Source organism: Malaya genurostris, chromosome 1 (genome assembly GCF_030247185.1).
Source record: "Malaya genurostris strain Urasoe2022 chromosome 1, Malgen_1.1, whole genome shotgun sequence".
Classification (NCBI taxonomy): domain Eukaryota; kingdom Metazoa; phylum Arthropoda; class Insecta; order Diptera; family Culicidae; genus Malaya; species Malaya genurostris.
The window spans coordinates 36,009,463-36,029,969 of NC_080570.1; the positions used below are offsets into that span (position 1 = coordinate 36,009,463).

The 20,507-nt window shown below is 36.6% G+C and overlaps 1 protein-coding gene across 5 annotated transcripts in view; it reads left to right on the plus strand.

Moving 5' to 3' along the window:
• Positions 1-20,507, plus strand: part of LOC131437058 (serine/threonine-protein phosphatase 2A 56 kDa regulatory subunit epsilon isoform) — a 94,958-nt gene that overhangs the window by 57,796 nt on the left and 16,655 nt on the right. For all 5 annotated transcript variants that reach the window (XM_058606113.1, XM_058606121.1, XM_058606138.1 and 2 more), the window contains 3 exons: positions 4,424-4,623; positions 11,200-11,394; positions 11,482-11,672. In XM_058606113.1, the coding sequence (XP_058462096.1) occupies positions 4,424-4,623; positions 11,200-11,394; positions 11,482-11,672 (586 nt within the window). The remainder of the gene's footprint in view (positions 1-4,423; positions 4,624-11,199; positions 11,395-11,481; positions 11,673-20,507) is intronic.

Below are 20,507 nucleotides of genomic sequence, written 5' to 3' on the forward strand. Positions count from 1 at the left end.
TGGAGAATACTCTTTGCTTAGAGTTCTAAGGTATGCGAACAGTAAAATCTAGTCATTCAGAAGGGTTTTGGTGAGTAATCAGTTTGCCCAAAATTCACATTACCTAATTCATAATTTCTCACGTTTCGTCTTCGACTCATCAAAATCTGCTAATGCACTGATGAGTCGGAGACGAAACGTAAAAAATTATAAAATAAGTTATGTCCACTTTACGCAAACTGATTACTGATGATGATTACGAGATACCAAAACTCCTGAATGACTACAATCTATTAGCGGGCCAGTACGCTGTGAAATTGTTCCGTTCTTTCGGCACGTCAGGAAAGATATTACACATCGGTGCGATTAAAAGTATCAACTTTACTTCCGATTAACTTTCAAATCAAAAGATGGCTTTTTTATCAATTGGTTTCTCGTCAAAACTTTCATTTTTCGTTGACCGCAAACGTTTCGAAGGTTATACCTTGATCTTCAGGGCAAAACCGACTGCAAATATTTTCGGTTTCTCGTCAAAAAATTTATTTTTCGTTGACTGTAGTCATTTTGCCCCGAAGATGAAGGTTTAATCTTCGAAACGTTGGCCGGCAACGAAAAATAAATGTTTTCACGAGAAACCAATTGAACAAAAAGCCATCTTTTAATTTGAAATAACATTAATTGGTCGCACCCGCATCAAATTACTTCTGATTGTGTATGTGTTGATCCGCGAAGTGGCATTAGGAATTTAACATAATATACCAATGCACTGATGAATCGAAGACGAAACGTAAAACAATATGAAGTAAAATCATAACATTGTTTATCATTCACATTTTTACTTATCAAAATGAAGATGTTACCAACAATATCCATCTGATTGTCGTAAGTGACATGTGATTTACTCGGAAACCTTGCATTCTGCCCGAAAGTCACATTAGAAGGAATCGTGGATTTCCAAAGTCAAGATCACAACATTTAAACATTTTCAAATCGACAATTCTCTGATAAAATGCCAAACTTAATGAATGAAGAGTGAAGTCAATAGAAATTGCTCGAAAATTGTAAAATTTATGTGAGGATTACTAGAATTTTAGGGTTATAACAATGCATAGGGTTGTCAATCAATGAGAATTCATTTTTTGGTAAATCTTAAAACATGAACTGAATGGACAAGGGCGTCAATAACAATCACGATGTTTATGAATTTTCAAGATGAGAATGGGAATTACTTTAGCGTTTTTCCATCTTTTTGGGAAGTAAGCTAATGAAAAACATTTGTTGAAAATTTTAACCTAGAGTCTTAAGGTCAGCATCGGGAAGAATTTTAATAAGAATATTAAAGATTCCATCATTACCAGGAGCTTTCATGTTTTTAAGTTTTCTAATAATTGACTTAATTTCATCTAAATTCGTCTCAGCAATGTCATCTTGAAACAACACTTGACTTGAAATATGATCATATTTCAGTGAGACTTCTTTTTGAATAGGACTCACAACGTTCAAATTGAAATTGTGGACACTCTCAAACTGCTGAGCAAGTTTTTGTGCTTTTTCGCCATTTGTAAAAAGTATTTGATTTTCTTCCTTGAGAGCAGGAATTGGTTTCTGATGTTTCTTGAGAATCAGTTTCCAGAAAGGTTTAGAATGTGGTTTAATTTGTTCAACTTCTTTAGCGAAAAATTCCTTTCGCAAAAGAGTAAATCGATGGTATATTTATTTTCATAAATCCTTAACTATGTTTTTCATAGCAGGATCACGAGAACGTTGATAACATTCTTCAACCGAATGAGCAGTTGAAGATTGTCATCGATGATAGGAGATTTTAATTTAGTTTGAGCTTTGGGAACTGAAAGATTTCTAGCTTCGATAATGTAATGATTCAAATTATCTATTGCTGTGTCGAAGTCCGCAGAATTTCATAATCCACATGATTTTCAATGTGAGATCTGTATTCCAACCAATTAGCTCTATGATAGTTGAATACAGAACTAAATGAATTAATTATAGCTGAATCAAAATCAGCATAAGTAATCAGTTCACTAAAAATGTGACTTTGATCTGTTAGAACCAGATCAATTGTAGGGGGATTTTTCACGGAAGAGAAACAAGTCGGATTACTGGGATAAAGAACTGTAAAATAACCAGCAGAGAGTTCGACGTCAACTTTTCAAAAGGGCCTAAAAACAATTGACAGATTCTCTTTGTTTACTTTCTCTTTCGACTATATCGGCGTTATTATACAAACGTTCGTTACATATTTGGTACTGTTGGAAACATGGGGATATTGTCTTTCATTCTACACGAATACTTTGTAGGTACACGTGAAAATATATTTGAAGTTATCCGGTTTTCTTGTTCTGTCTTAGAAATGCATGAAACGATGAGATCTGGTGTAATTCCGAATTTTTTTTAAGTCAACTCTCTGATACGTAGAAAATTTTCGATTTAATAAAAAAGTGATTTGATTTTACGTTTCGCCTTTGACTCCTCAGTGCGTAGACTAAAAAAAAGAATTTCGATTTCAGATATCTCAAAATCGCAAAGTCGATTGAGATTACAAAAAATCTGGACGTTTAATGCATTTCTGATACTTTTGGCATCAAAAAAGAAAAATTTCTTTGGTTATACCGTTTTTTTTTCTACACGGATTTTTGAAGTTACGTGGTCTCAAATCCTAAAGTAAATTTTTTTATGGCACCGGACATTTTCAGGGTTGTTACGGTCGCGGGGATTTCGCGATTTTCGCGGACTTAGCGCGGTTTCTGCTAAGATTTTGATGCTATGACGCGAATTTCAAGAAACATCATTCCACATTTGTGAATGATCTGTTCGAATAAAAAAATATTTCATTATATTTCATATTTCATATTCTCATTTTTGAATTGGATTCGATCATATCTAACTGGTAATGACCTCGCCATTTGCTGTTACCTCTGGAGTTCCTTAAGGAAGACACCTTGGACCGTTCATAATTTTATTGTATCTCAACGATATAATTTTTTCGATCTATCGCCGATGACTTTCATATTTCATATTTCAAAATGGTTTAAATGCCACTAAATACTCCGTCATCTCTTTTAGTAGCAGAAAGTCTGTATTCAAGTTCGACTATAATATTCCACAAACTGTTCTCGAACACGCATCGTCTGTTAAGGACTTGGATGCTCTTCTGGAATCCAAGTTAAATTTTAAAGAGCACATAGAGCTTACTATGTCCTAAGCCTCTAAGCTATTAGGATTTATTTTCCACGTTACTAAAAAAATCTCTGATGTACATTGCTTGTAAGCTCTGTATTGCGCTTTAGCAAGCTCAACTCTCCAATATGCTGTGGTTATCTGGTCACCTTATTACCAAAAAGAAATCCAACGCATTGAAGCGATTTTGTCCGACTAGTTCTCCGAAGTGTTCCATGGGAATATCCTTTAAACTTACCGAGTTACCATGACCGCTGCGAACTGATTATCATTTGACATTCGACGTCGTAATCTTCGATCCTATTTTTATCTTCGGATTCCCTATGTTAACGAGCCCATTGCTAGCATGTGCCGTATATTAAAAAAATGTTTCAATTCTTTCGAGTTTCATTTATCGCGTAATGTTATCAAGAAATCGTTTCTTATTTTACTGTCTCATTAGATTTAGTTACTATAGAAGCACTAGATTTAAGAAAATGTATCATTTGGATGATTTTAATCTATTGATGCAAAAGATGAGGAGATTTTATGCCTGCTGAAGAACATATTTGACAGAAGTTAATTTCAGTGAGCTTTTCCCTGATCCAAATAAAAGAGTAAAAGATGACGACAGGAGAAGGCGCTATTATAATTGAAAATGAAATTAGAAAGAGTGAATCAGATCATCCTGATGTGGTCTACCTTAAAATTCTTCTTACCAAGCAGGAAATGCTTGCCGAGCAAGAAGATGTCTTCGCTGAAATCTGTTTACATTTTGATTGATGTAACGTTTCGTCTTCGACTCGTCAGTGCATAACAGTTCATGGTAAACTTTTACTGTTCCCTAGTAGTTCAACATAAACTGTTACGTACTGACGAGTCGCAAATAAAACGCAAAGAAAATTGATATTTTGATGTAAATGAGTTGTAAGTTAATTCTTTGTTTTGATGATTTTTTTTATCTGAATTAGGAAATAAATAGAAGTAATGTTACACTGCGAGATTGTCTTTGGTCAGATTTTGCTGTGCGCATACCTTAACGTTTGAGTGACTAATTCAACCAAATTGATTGTGTGATTGCTGCTCTCTGTATTTCGCATTTTTTTTTTCAACAAATTGAGCGGAACGGGAGTAAAGACGACTGTGATGGTTTTTTTTCAGAATGATCTTGAAGACAGAATTACTTTATTCTGCGACGGCAGCTTCGAATAGTACATAGCTTGATTCGGTAAAAATCTAACCATTTACTTTTTCCTCTTCCCCATTTCAGTGGACTGTTCCAGCCTCGAGCAGGAGGAGCTGTTCATTCGGAAGCTGCGGCAATGTTGCGTTTCGTTCGACTTCATGGACCCGCTGTCGGATCTCAAGGGCAAGGAAATCAAGCGGGCGGCTCTGAACGACCTGTCGGCGTACATCACACATGGGCGCGGTGTGCTGACGGAGAACGTCTATCCGGAAATTATCAAAATGGTACGTACCGATGACGGACGGGGCGAGTGCCTGTTCCAAATAAAGAATTGTCATAGCTAGCTAGCGGGCAGCGATCGATTTTCTGTCGGTCCCGCGATGTAAAGAAAACCTTGTTGCCCTTTGTTCTTGTTCCACGACGACGTGATTAGGAAGGATCATTTGCTCAGAACGGGATTTTCCACAGTTAGTTTTCCCAAGTTCGCTCGAAGTGACGCGCGTAGGCGCGGTTGTGCTGCTGAAAAGTCGAGTAAAAGTACATCTCCTTATTGTTTTTCGTTTTTGAACATGGATAATGATTGTAATCAGAAGGTAATTGACGTGAGTTTTATTTTTGAACAACAACAAATGATGGTTTAATAATTTTGGTACCTGAAACATGCATTTGTGAAATCAGCTGTCTAGGCTTGAGAACTGCTCATTATCGAGCTTTGTGTTATGTTTATTCACTTGACCAGCTTTTTTTTCAGTGTAAAGTGAAATGGAAAGTTTTCATCTACACAGGAAAAAACAACGAAATTTAGTTGAATCGAAAACCATGATCGATGTAAATTTAAATTGAAATAAATTGATTTTTCAATGAAAAAGACTTCAAAGTAACATTCCTTTTAATTGTCTGCTCCAAATATGTGTATGAAAATTGATGTGAATTCAAAAAATAGTTGAACAAATAATAAACAGTTATTTTCAAGCATCAGTTTCAATGCTTCTAGTTTACTTTGTATGAAAAGATTTGTTCTTGTTTATATTCCGAGTGTCGATAGGACAAAAACAGGGATATCGTTAGCAATGGCGTCTCGTTCTCATGTTCACCCCTATTCGCGTTCAATTATTTTATAGATTTTCAGATTTCAGGTACCGAATGTAAAATAATGAGCGATTCCACTGCATAATATGCGCAAACGCACACTAAGCAACTTGCATTTGCTGGTCAATGGACTGCCAAAACGATCTATTCACATCGCAGCACTTCGCCTTGTGCACCTAAATTGCGTATATTTACACTCATCTCATCCTACTTAAAATTCAAGTACCTCTTGTCACTGTGTTAGTGTCCCCCTTTCCGTGCACATGAGTTACTGCACAGATTCAAGAAGAGAAGCAATTACTCAACTCAGCTTGAGTAACTTGTATGCACACCTTCAGGAGAGGAATCAGTGGCTTATGCTTATGGCAGTTGAAAACAAATTGCTGTCTCAGTTTCAACATCGAAGCGGTTTTGTTGATGAAGTTATTGCCAGATTTGCTCGACATGCAGAGAGCTGAATTCTTCTGTTGCATTGATGGTACGAAATAAGTTTAATAAAAAAATCCCGTCCAAAAGTATATTATTTTATTGTGTTCCTCATTCTTTAGTTTTCACTTACAGCGAACTGTGACAGCTGAATTCATACCACATAAGCAGTGCACAACCCGTAAATTTGGTAACGAGACGCCACTGATTCGTTATAGTTTCAGGGAATTCTATAAAACCTCGAAACTAAAGAAAATATTCACTTTAATGAAGGAACATTTATTACAAGTTACATTCGAAAAACAAAGACCTTTTTGTTATAGAATTATCATCATGCGTCCACTCTTCGCCATGATCATTTGTTAAACCCTTTTTTTGAAATCACGACACCAACTTTTCCTTCTCAATCACTCACTGCATTAAGGTGAAATGTAATCCCAAAAAAATGCGCGCAAATTTTCGACCGCTTGTGTTGAACGAATTGTCGCACAAAGCATAACAAGCAAAACCGACACCAAAGAAACCAGGAATATTTTCAGTGATTGAGCGCAGTGGGCTTAGCACACGTATTGTTGGCTTGTATAAAAAAGACTCTTATTGATTCGTAATAGATTTGTGAATATTTCACAATTTGAATATATCCTAATTCAATCTTTATTGTTATTGATTACTATTATTCTAGTCTTATGAACCAATAGTATTTTGAATTGATTAATATGAGGTTATAACTGCATCTGAATTGACTAACATGCTAACAATGTATATGCCTGAGTTTGATAGCAAGCATAGATTTTCTTTCTAAAGAACGCTTGAAAACAAGAAAACATTCAAGTATTTTCGGTATCTTTACCAGTACCAAATAGTAATTCACCACGAACATGAACTTAGCGAGACACCTCTCGCCGCTGATAACGCAAATAAGTGAATAATTTGTTTCTTATTTGTTGCTAATTAGTTACAGTAATTTAGAACTTGTTGCTAATTTTTTTTTTGAGTACTTCGCTAAGTTCATATGAAGTTAGCGAATCCCCTCTTTTCAAATATGATTCAAAACAAATCGAAGCCCAGTGAATAATTTGTTGCTAATTTGTTGCTAATTAGTTACGATAATTTTGAATTTGTTGCTCATTTATTTTTTATTTTTTTTAGTACTTCGCTAAGTTCATATGAAGTTAGCGAAGCCCCTCTTTTCAAATATGCTTCAAAACAGATCGAAGCCCAGTGAATAATTTGTTGCTTATTAGTTACGGTAATTTTGAATTTGTTACTCAATTTTTGTTTTTATTTTCTTGAGTACGCCGCCAACTTCATATGAACGTAGCTAAGTTCTCAAACAAATAAAAACTAAATTGAGCAACAAATTCGAAATTATCGTAACTAATTAGCAACAAATCAGCAACAAATTATTCACTGAGCTGCGATCTGTTTTGAAGCATATTTGAAAGGAGGTTTCGCTAACTTCATATGAACTTAGCGAAGTACTCAAAAAAATAAAAAATAAATTGAGCAACAAATTCAAAATTATCGTAGCTAGTTAGCAAACAAATAAGCAACAAATTATTCACCTATTTGCGTTATCATCGGCGAGAGTGCCTCACTAAGTTCATGCTCATTAATTCACCACATGAGAGAGTGCAGTTGAACTTAATTATCGATTCAAACACTGTTGGACATTACCAGCATTACAAGCGTCAGTTACCTAAAAAAATGAACGAATTCTTATAAAACCCAACTCGTTGTTTTTCTTTTCAACACAAAATCCGATGGATAAATTCGTGTCATATTTTTGCATGTAATTTTTGCTCACGAAATAACGCCACCGAACCCACTGTGCATTTCTCACACCACCAACAATATGAAACAGCTGAGCGCCATCAATATAGAAAATGAAGAAAATTGATGGAATTATTCTGAAATGAATGATAAACTCACAGAAAAGATGATTTTTCGGAAAAAGATACGCTCAGAGACAGGGCTCAAACCTGCGTTCTTATGAAAACCGTGCGCAAGCGTTTACCAACTCCGCCACCATGAGCTGTAGTAGTATATTTTTTCAAAAAATCATTTTTTCTAGAAGTTTACCATTCATTTGGGTTTTCCAATATATGTTTCCAATCAGTCATTACAGCTGAACTTAGTTACGGCGATTTTACGTCAAACCAACTAAATGTTAATAAATCGTTTGAAAAAATTACGGTTTGATTTTCCATAACAATTTACCTCTGGTAGTGAAAGGGTGGGCTATCAAGCAGCCTGCATAGGGTCTGTCGCTGACAAGCGATTAAAAAAATATATTCTACTACCCAGTGCTTGAGCGGAAAATAGGTATAGAGTTTGTTGTCTCATGAACAGAGAAGATGTTTGGATATATGGTACCGGTCGTGAGGCGGCTAGGATTTGGATCATTGCTCGATGTACGCTTACCACCAATTCGGTGCTGTTGTAGAACTGTGTCTACCACAGCTCAGGGTGGCGGAAATGTGGTAAATGCTTATGCACGGTTTGCATAAGAACGCAGGTTCGAGTTCCGTCTGTGGGCGTACCTGTTTTCCAAAAAATCTGAGTCTTTTCAGTGAGTCGTCTTGAGCTAGTTTTAAATTTGATTTATATCTAACGGGAAAACCAATTTGTAAAGCAGACTAGTGATGATAGACTTGTTAGGCGGTGTGTGTTATTTGGTTTCTTTTTGAAAGTGTTTCCATAGGACTATTTTTTTTATTCAAAAGATGTTTTTTATTCAGGCCTATTTGCGTACAAGCTATACGTGGCCGATTGAGCCGATTTTTTAAATAATTTTTTTTTGAGTTGGGTGACAACGAGACCCTTTTTATAGGGGGAGAGGAGCTTCCATTTCCCTCCGTCTCGTCATCCATTGCCGCATCGATGGTATTGTTGTCGATTTCCGTCTTCTTTTCGTTGCTAGTTGCTGTAGATGCACCTTGTTGTATATTGGTTGCAATTGCTGGTTGGTTGGAGGGTAAGTTGTTAACTGCAGCCGGTGTATTTTGTTCTATAGAGGATACTGATGGTTTCGTTGAAGGGGATACTTCATTGTTGTTGGCGGCTGTCACAGGTGTACTGGGGTTGCTTGGGGTTTGTGTGAAGGAAGCACCGTTTTCCTTTGGTGTAGTTGTCTCCTTGTCCAGTTTATCACATGGCTTACCGTAGTGAACAGCTTTTTGGCAATATTGACATGTGACCATCTGATTGTCATAGGTAACAAGTGATTTGCAAGGAATTCTTGTATCATGACCGAAAATCACATAAGAAGGTATAGGCTTCTTCAAGTGTATGCGTCATAAACGTACGCCATTTAGAATACCGGGGAAAAAGTTCTTCCACATTTCTTTTTCGATAGAGAGAATCTCTCCGTATTGGGACATAGTTTTGCGAATATAAGAATCGGTGACGCTTGAGTGAAGATCATGCACACGCGCTTCTATAGCACAATTTTCCATATATACTGGAATGTTGTACTTAATGTTCTCGTGTTCCACATAGTGCACATTGTTATTGTCTTTTGCGAATTGAATTGCATCCAACTCTTTATAAAACTGGATGTAACCAACATTATTTGTTTTATTGCATTGAAGTAAATGCACACGTTTAATGTCAAGATGCATTTGCTCCTTAAGCAAACCTTCAAGTTCTCGTATCGAAGGTCGAATTTTGCACTGCCTGAAGTAAACAACAATTGTATTCTTTCGTGTCGGCGATAGCTTTTGTTCGTTTGGTTCACTCATGTCGAGGTCGTTCTATTGTTCACTACACAATACTGTACTTGGTTTCTTCTGTCCCGAACGTAAGCGGTTTTGTTTTATCGACTGACTTGGATGAGATGTAAAACCGAACTGAGAGATAGGGCTACAATCAAATGCTGTGGTGGCCGCCAAGTAAAGCGAAGCATGCTTAGTTCTTCTACGTTCCTGAAAGCTTATGTACTGTAAAACTTACCTGAGAAAAAATAGCACTTTGCTCTTTTAGAGCGAATCCTGAATTTTCTAGTCATCTAATTATAGTTTTCCTTTCTTCAAATTTTTGCGACTTTGTTGGATGAGTCTGACGAATTATCGACCTTCCACTAGAATAAACATTCCGTTTCTTTTCGTTTTTCTCAAGAAAACACAAAGCTTCCAGCTTAATTTTGTTTGTTTCAATTGTAGAGGTTTTAACCTTGAGATCATTCGCCTCTTCGGGCTAGAAAAGTTTTCTGACGCTATGTGTGGAGTTGGGGATCGAACCCAACTGGGTTGGCTGCGTGAAAGGCATCGACTAACCCATCACGCTATACCCGTCCCCAAGTTAAAATTATTTTCGCAACGATTTAGCAGCATTTGCTTCAGATTAAGGACTCAGTTATTGTAATCGTTACCTTAATTCGAATCGCGATGAATTCGTTCCTTACTAATCTTACGCGAATAGTTTGAGATTTTTATATATAGTTTTCAATTATCCAGGTCTTGGAGAAGGAATTGAGACACGATCCGATCCAGGTCGGGATATTGGAAGGATCAGTCCACAGCTGACGTTGCCGTTTTTTCTTGTTCCAGGTGTAAAAAAGGTGCTTCGATGCTACGGGTCATTATCCTCTTAATGATTTGTTTTAGTTACGTTTTAGTTAAAACGTAGAGCCTTCTTGAGCTAGTTTAAAATTTGAGCAGTAGCTAACGAGAAAAAAAGATTGAAAAAATTGGCTCCTAACCGGGGAAATTGTTTTGCCAATTACACTACCCTTCGTATGAAAACACATGAAGAGATAGCCTAATTGACTAAAAAGCCAAGTATGCTTCACTTTAATTGGTCGTCACGGCATTCAATTATAGTCCTATCTCTATGAAAACCAATCCAATAGAAAAAAAAAACAACTTTTCACTTTCTGCTTTGTTATCCTCTTGCAGGAACAAATTTCCAATATTGGACGACATCGGCTTCGCATTTTGAGCATTCAAAGCCCCAAAAAACCAAATCTCCGTTCTTCGAAGCACTCTCAAAAATTCTTTGATGGTGCACGATACGAAAGTGGTACTGTTTCTCAATCAGGCACGCTTCACTCGAACCTACACCGAAAAGTTTATTAAACGGAGGAGTCCAAGATTACACAGTTTTACTGCTTTTCTGATTTCTTTTAATGTTCGGAGTGTAGCGTGCTTTTCTAAATATTTAATGTATTTTTAAAATTGGGTAAACTGATTGAAATTAAGGTTGATTTTGTTGGACATTAAACAAGATTACTAGTTACTAAGAAAATCTAGAACTTGGAACTGAGATAAACATAAAAACAGACTGATTCTCAGATCACTAGAAATAAATGCTGACTGATAAAAAAAACACTGCCCTACTTTCAGATATCTGTGAACCTATTTCGAACGCTCCCGCCTAGTGAAAATCCGGACTTCGACCCGGAGGAGGACGATCCGACGCTCGAGGCCTCCTGGCCCCATCTGCAGCTGGTGTACGAGGTGTTCCTACGCTTCCTAGAGTCAGCCGACTTTCAAGCGACGTTCGGCAAGAAGGTTATCGATCAGAAGTTTGTCCTACAGGTTTGTGCTGTTTTTTTTTTCTCTTTTTAAACTTAACATTCGACCCATTGTGATACTATTTTTCTTTGAAAAAAATAATATTTTCAGCTCCTGGAGCTGTTCGATTCCGAGGATCCGAGAGAGCGTGATTTTTTGAAAACCGTATTGCATCGTATATATGGCAAATTTTTAGGATTACGTGCTTTTATTCGTAAGCAAATAAATAACATATTTCTACGTTTTATATACGAAACGGAACATTTCAACGGAGTCGGCGAGCTGCTGGAAATTTTGGGAAGGTAAGTGTTTGGAAATAAGTAATATTCTAGTATAATAGAATTAAAATGCCGAAGGCATTAATACATTAGATTTGCTAAATCTATGCGAATTCCGATGCGTGTGTATGTGTAAGTTGATCTCTACAGTGTACCTGACGGCCTTGTGTTTCTATTGCAGTCAGCTCCGTATGTCGTATAATATTGATTGCTATTTTTTTTTCATCTGCTTCCATCAATCCATCACGGAAGACATTATTTGCATACCGTTCACAATTGCCGGGTAGTTTATCGATTCGGTGAATTTGCGGATTTGAATCCTTCTAGATTTGTCGATTTTCCGCAAGTGAACATACTAAACGTGACGTGTTTTCTGAACGGAATCAATTTAATAGTAGGCTCACTCAATTGAGTTTTTTTGGGTAAAGTTTGGTGTCTTTCATAACGAATGACTCGAAGAGAAAGTGTAAAACTGATTTCAATCGCTTTAAAAACTGTGAGTTCGATGCTTACCTGAATCTACAGACAATTCGGTGTTCATTGTGAATAGATATTCCACCATATGTCGTACTTGGTTAAGACAATTCAAATCCTTGTACAACGCTGATAACGTACGAATTTCGTTAGCAAACGGCTCAGCTCATTTGTCGGCAAACGATCATAAAAAATATAAAATTTCAAAGTCCTTCAAAGTGGATTTGCATTGTGATAGAACTCATTCCGCGTTAGTCACTGAAAATGCCTCTTAGTGACTTCTTCGGGGGAAGGCTGGTACTAATGCACTTCATGGTGTCAACCTGTATTTGGACTTCTACTCTCCAATTTCATCAGTCGGATGATGGTAGATGGTAGATCCGGCAGCAAAACTTCCGGCTCGCTGGTGTTTCGAAAATCCAATACTTGTGCTACTCCATGAAACTGCTCCATCTAGGTCCCCGGCGGAGGATCAAGCCTATTTGGTTGGAGAGTTCCCCGGCAGTGGAAGATCTCCCGGAACCGACGATTCCGATCCACGTCTACAAACAGGCCAGTGGTTGAAGGATGGCTTTCGGTTCTCTGGCGTCCCAACGATCCTGGGCGGTAGAACGTTGCATCAACTCGTCTAGTCCGGATCGGAGATTTCCGACTAAAGAAATTTTCCTGAACCGACACTTATTCGCTTATTGCCTCTCCATTTTTACTGCCACCCTGACTGTATTTGCACTGTTTACCGCATTCCACGTGTCTTATTCAGGATACATTTCTACTTATGTGGCAAACAATTGCGCTTGATTTTGCGCGCATTCGGCTGAACCGATTTCCAAATAAAATGTTCTGTGGTCCCATAGAACGCTATTGAAGTTGATCCTGATGGCTTAATAATTCCATTGCAGTTATATTAGACTTCGATGTCCGGTTCTGTAAGTACCAAAAATAGTGGTCAAAAACTTCAAATTGAAACTCACCTCGATGTCCTAAAAATGATGGGATTAATTCCCAGAAACTTAAAATGAAATCAGAGCTTTTATGGTACTCCGACCCAACTTCCGGAGCCGATATCTTAGACATGTTTGAATCCGTTTTCACAACTGAATAAAAATGAAAGATACTTCGGCAGGGTTAAAATTTTCAAATCTTCATACAACTGACAACCCAAAATACGATACGAAATTGCCAAAACTGCTCGCAAAACTATAACATACTAAAAATTTTGTTAGATGACTGGTGGTCACACAATTTTTTTTTCGGTTGTACCGGTCCCCAGTTTTCAGCTCTGGGAACAACGGAAGTGGTCGAAAACTCTCGAAAAGATGGATTAGAACAGATTTTTTCAATAATCATTCGTCACATCACGTCTCATTCAACAAAAAAAAAACTATTACAAAAATAATAGCAACGACGAATAAATGTAAGCAGACACGATGAGTGAACCAACTGCTCCTCAACCGTCGTTGAGCTTAATGGTAAAGATTTCTCCTACTTAGAAAATGGTACCAACGAGTTCTATCACACGATATATGGCTTTATCAGTCTAACATAGACAAAAGTTTTGTTTGTGGCATTGCCCAACGTTTCGGCCGTTTTGATGATCTTTTAAAAGGGAAAAGTAATAACGAAATGAATAAAAAAAGTTCAGTTCGACAACGACTCTTACATACGAAAAATGTTGTATTTGTTACTAGAATTGAAAATTAGAAACGGTAACCGCATTTCATAATGTAATTTCAAACGGGAGTTTGAATCACCAAGATTTCGTGAAGACAAAAATTTAGGCCAAGGATATCCAAAATGCATTGATTTTCTAATATGTTGTTGTTGATTTTCATCGAAATCGTTAGAGCCTGCAATTCTTGTTAGGGTTCATGTTTAAAAGATTAGGAAGAAAAATTCCCGTCATCTCGTTGTTTTCCGTAGTTGTAATACTATTCATTCTAAAACACCTAGTAATTTTAGTGCATGATATATTTACACGAACCACTTTTTTTTCTATCAACGACGTTGTTTTTTTAAATTTAGCATTACTTCAAAGTGCTTATAAGCTCTATACTAAATAAATGATGAAATCTATGAATTGGGTTTAAATGTTCTACAAAATCCCGCAGCTATTTGAACTATCAACTTTTTTCAATAAGATGTCGAGTTCCAGATAATCCAACATAGTAGAAAAGTAAAAAATAATCGTTTACTCTCGGACGTTTCAACATAAAACGCTGATGAAGGCAGCATTCAGTTTTTGAAATGTGGGTCACTAATTTTTATATGAGAATAGATTTAAACTACACTGAAGTCTTTTGCACGCGGTTTTTATGTGGTTTTATTTTACGCGGATTTCTGAAGTTACACAGTTTTTTACGTAGATTTCCGAGGTTACGCAGTTTTTTTATGGCGAATTTTGAAAGTTATCTGGTGTTATTCGGAAACTTTTTTAAGTCAATTCTCTTAGACTTAGAAAATATTCGATTTTTTTTTCGAGGCGATGTTTTTCCGGATTGCACTAGATCTCAGCGATTCATGCATTTCTAAGACATTTGGCATCAAAAAAATATTTGATTTTTGTTATCTTAAAATTTTTCAGTCCCAAAGTCAACTTTTTCAAACAAATTTTTGTCGAGATAACACCAGATCTCGATGTTTCATGAGACATTTGGCCACAATCATTTTTTTTGTATAATTTTGCGTTTTTGTACGCAGATTTCCCAAATTACGCGGTTTTTTTGTGTGAAACAAAGGACCTCAGTGTATTCTGAAATGAAAGCATACGACACGGAGGACAGTACACTGAGGTCTCTTATTACGCGGGGGGATAAGTACCGCATAAAAGAAACCGCTCAAAAGAACTGTGTAATTGCGGAAATCCGTGTAAAAAACCGTAAAACTACAAAAAAATTTTAAATCGACTTTGGAATTAGAGAATTTGAGACCGCGTAATTTCGAAAATCCGCGTAGAAAAAAAAACCGCAAAATCGAATAAAAATGGTTTGATGCCAAATGGCTTAGAATGCATTAAATGTCCAGATCTGGTGTATCTCAAACTTTTGAACTTAGAAAAATTTTTGGATTTCCGAAATCGAATTTTTTTTTTCAATGCCAATTGTCTTAGAAATTCTTAAAACGTCCCGATCTGGTGTAATTTTTTTAAATAGTTGACCTAACAAAAATTCGGGATAACACCATGTCACGACGTTTCATGCATTTCTAAGACAAAACAAGAAAACCGCGTAACTTTGAAAATCGGCACAAAAAAGCCGTGTAATAAGATCTCAGTGTATTAAAACTCCTAAACCTCAAACAATTTTGACTTACAGTTACTATGTTATGACACAATTTATAGTTGAATGAAATTCCAAGAAAATGAAATGGCCAGAGGTAAGACCCAAGTCCGCAACTTTCTTCTTACCGTGAAAATGTTCTACCAACTAAGCTACTGTGGTACAGGTGGGAGCTCATTCCAGAAGGCAACCTAGCCAAGTAGCGCGAAGCCACGTACATGACACAGTGCACGCACCGGTTGAAATTCATTCTGTATCATTACCCATTGCTGAACTCATGACATAAATCTCGATCCGACCATTTTAAACATTCGTCTTCATTACTACTCCGTTTAGGCAGGATGGTTTGAGATTTGTCAAGAGACAGTAATCTTGTTACTCGTCTTCCGATTTTGTGTTAACTGAGCAACATTTGCGAGAAGTTCTAGTTTTCTATTTTAATTGGACGAAGAGTGCAACTGAAACGCATCAAATTCTTGTAGATGTGTTCATGGTGATAATGCTTCAACTGATATACCATGTAAAGAATGGTTTCGACTATTCAAGAAAGAAGAGAATTCTCGCTCTGGACAACCAAGAAAATTCGAAGACAAACAGTTGGAGGCATTACTGAAGATCCGAGTCGAACGCAAGAGAAGCTTGCAAAATTTATTGGAAGTGACTCAACAAGCAATTTCTGTACGATTATAATCCATGGGAATGGTTCAAAAGCAAGGCAGTTGGGTGGCGATTTTCACTTGTGAGTAGCTGATTCAAAGGCAACAAAGAGAGGGTTGTTTTAAATCGAATTATTACCGGGGAAGAAAAATGGATATTCTATGATAACCCTAAGAAGAAAAAATACTACGCTATACCCGGTCGATTTATGATCCGAAGATTCTGTTGTTGATCTGATGGGACCAAAACGGAGTTGTGTAAGCTATTTTCCTGCATGACAAGAGTCGGCCTCATGTCGCAAAAGTCGTGGAAAAATATTCAGAAACATTCTCCTAACATTGTTTTTTCTGATTATTGGTGATTCCGATGGATGCAATACGATCTGGTAGGTCATCGATTAACTTCGTATTTACAGAAATCAGAATAAGACGAGAAATTTTTTTCGAGATGGAATTCGAAAATTGCCTGATTGGTAGGAAAGAGTAGCAACTAGCGATGGACGATACTTTGATTAATCTTTGAATTATGTATAAATTGAATTAAATGCATTTTTGACACAAAAAACGGTCCGAATTAATGTGTACTCTCAATAATTTCCTGTTTCTGCCTTTCTCATATAGAAAGGCTATACAATCACTGTAAAAACCGACTTTTGAACCGAGGCCCGGAGGGATATTCTATTTAGATAACCTCAAGAAGAAAACATACTACACTATACTCGGTCGATTTATGGTCCGAAGGTCATGTTGTGCATCTGGTGGGACCAAAACGGTGTTGTGTTAGTTATTTTCCTGCATGACAACGGTCGGCCTCAATTCGCAAAAGTCGTGGAAAAATATTCAGTAACGCTCAAGTGAGACATTTTGCCGCACCCGTCGTATTCTCCTAACATTGTTTCTTCTGATTACTGGTGGTTCCGATGGATACAGTACGATATGGTAGGTTATCGATTAACTTCGTATTTACAGAAATCGTAAATTGCGTTCAAACTTGGATCACCTAAAAAGACGAGACATTTTTTTCAAGATGGAATTCAAAAATTGCCTGAGAGGTGGGAAAAGGTAGCAACCAACGATGGACGATACGTTGATTAATCTTTGAATTATGTAGGGGAGAGTGTTCGGTTACCGGCACCCTTTTATTTTAAGCTCATAACTTCTGACTTAGTGCACATTATGCGGACATCTATACATCAATGGAAAGCTAAAGTCCTTAGATAACAACTAATTAAGAAACTAAGTTTATTCATTTGATTGAAAAAACTTTATTATCAATTTAGTAAAGTGATAAATTTTTGCCATTTCGAAAAAGGTGTTCGGTTACCGGCACCCCAAGAAAATTTTTAAAAATATAAGTAAGGAATGCAATTATTCATAGGAAAACCGGACGACTAATTGACGGCAAACATATTCTACCGAACAATTAAATAAAACGGAACAAATACAGTTTTGTAGATTTAGATACTAGTAGAAATACTCAAAATCCTTTGGAAATATTTGAGTGGTTCTAAAAAACTGCTTTGCGTGATTTGTCCAATGTTTATAATTGTTAAAATTTAAGAACTAATATATAAATCTGGGGCACGAATTCAGCTGCAAATTTTCGGAATCTAGATCAAAAAACCCAGGTCATGAATTTTGTTCTAGAAGTAAGCAACTGAAGTTATTTTTAGAATTTTTTAAATTGCGTTATAGAACTAAATTCTGAACTTGAATTCCAAGTCTTAATATAGGAACTGAGCATCTAATTCCAGAAATCATGTCCACAATTTAGTTCCACCATGTAGGTTCTGAATTCGGGAAATGAATGCTGAAACTGAATTGATGAATTAAATTCTGAAATTTAATTCAGGAATTAAAGTTTTGAATTCAGTTTTTAAATGAAGGTTCGGTGGTCAGACCCAATATTTAATTTAAGGAACTGAATTTGAAACCATTTTCAAAATCCTGAAATAGGATTCAGTTCTAGAGTCATAGTTTTATTTTTATTTTTTTAGTCTGTGATCTGGAGGGAAATTCTAAACTAAATTCGGAACTTAAAACTAGAAGGATCAGCCCCATGGGGTTGTTCGAGCCATTGATGTGGAACAAGGCAACCAAAATTTCTAATGATCGACATTTTCAATTAATCGTCACACTTTTGAATCCGCAAATGCACGAGAGTCTACGAACCCAGAATGTAGACTCTATTTGTCGTGATTTGAATTTGTTTTGTAGCCGACGAAATTACATCAATAGCCCAAATGTATGCAATTATATGTTTGTACATGATTGCGATACGAATATCGATATTTAAGCTTCTCTTCGCCAAGCTTGTATTCAAGTTTTGTATGCAAGCAGTTATTTTTATAGCGGTTCTCTACCTTTCTGCGATTTCGATTGAAGTTATAAACTTTTTCTCATTATCAATCGAGTTCATCTTATATAAATTAGAAATTAATCTTATGCACTCAAAAGCGATGCTTTCCTTTTGATATATCGCTTACTTCTTCAAAACCGTCGACTATGGCAGGGAAATCCGGTATGCCGGAGATTTTTTGCAGAGAAAATCGGACACTGTTAGCTATTAATCATTATTTCAATGATATACTATTAAAAATACATGGCTATGAACATTCAAATCAATACGTAGAAATATTTCCAATCAAATGGTGACATAATATTAATAATTGATACAAAATTGACTGAGCTGTACTTGTTCAAAACCTGACCACATTTTTCTTGAGTTTCTAATATATAGAAAACAAAAATGTGTTCCACATAAAAAATAACTTCAGAATTCTGGTGGACCAGAATCTAGGTTCTGAGATTAGTTCTTGAAATTAACTAAAAATTCAGTTCTCTACTACTGCTGGTTTACTGCTAGCCACGACGCCTGAATGCGAAGAAGAGCACCACCTGAGCATTTGAAGTTTTTACCACCTCATTATTACTGATGGTGGTGAAGAACATCAGCACGATATCCAGTTCCGTCTAAAGTACTACAAAAAAATGAATAATTCTCGGTCAAGATTTAACTATTACACTCGGCCAGTAGAACACCGCAACTGATATGTGCCTGACTACCTCAAAACCGTCGTCCTGGTGCGAAAAAGGCAAGCAAACGAGATGAGTTTTCCTCGTTGTTTCCAAAAGTTTGAGAAAGAATAGATTTTGAATTATTTATGGTTTTTTACACTGTTGAAAATTTAATCACGAATTCCTGATTATATTGCTGATAGCATGGAGAAAAAATTATGTTGTTGCGTTAAGTATATTCACGATCAAAAACTTATCAGAGGGTAAATTATGAAAAGGCGCCCCATAGTAAAGTAAGTCGTATTAACGACAAAAAATTGACGAAACAAATCTTTGGTTGCGAAAATGTTGATCTGTCAACCGAACATTGCTGGCAACCGAACACCTTCCCCTATAAACTGAATTAAATGCAAATTTGACCCCAACAAAACGGTTCGATTCAATGTGTACTCCAAATAGTTTTCTGTTTTTTTTTCTATTGGGGATAGGTTTAGATATTTTACGAGTTTGGAATTGATTGTAGTTTGAAAGACGTTCCCGAATAGAAGACTAGTCACGAGCTCGTAATTTATTATCACGACAACGCCCGGCCACTTGTTGATGCGGACCCGATCTAAAACTTGGATAATAGTAAACGGAAAATCCTACCCCGCCCGTCTTACAATCCACATTTAGCGCCATCCTTACTACCTGTCAAGGGATTCAGCAATTGTAGTTTTTTTTTTTCAAAAAAGAGTCATAGTTTAGGGGAAAATGCTAGACGCTTACTTCTAATCTCAACAATCGTTTCTTGTCATTGATTTGGTACTGTTGGTTCAAATGCCTGAACACAAACTTACAGTAAAAAGAGCTCCTCACGAAGTAATCTGAGGACAATAGAACTTTTTAACGAGTAGTCGGCTGTTTTATGAGTCCATTGGGAATAAAGTTCCTTTTTTTACGACACTAATCTTTTATCCAATGTCACTGCTGTCAGCAAATGAATAAATAAGCTGAAAACCCAACCAACGCAGAACTAATTTCATCAGGTGTATCCAAGCTAGTGTCTGTGGCTCAGAAATAAGCTACATAAAAAGGTTATCTTTATAGTGCTCTCTCTATCCGGTTTGCTCTTCCAGTCGTTGGTTGGCAGGCCTGACATTGTTTGATGAGGTTCTTCCGGCTCTCTGGATTCGTTTTCTTCATATCCTCATTTTATGTTGGGTTGTTAGTTCATCATTAACGACGCAAAGGGTAAACCCTTGAAAAAAGCCGACATCGCAAGGACACACAGAGGCTTGCCGAAAATAACATTTCACTTCTTTCATTACCACTAATATGCGACCGAGATTCAGCTCAGAGTAAAAGGAAACCTTTATTCTGCCTCATTTTGCCTTTCGTCGTTCACCGACGACCAAAAGTTGAAAATATTGATGATTCAGTGGCACTCCCATCCT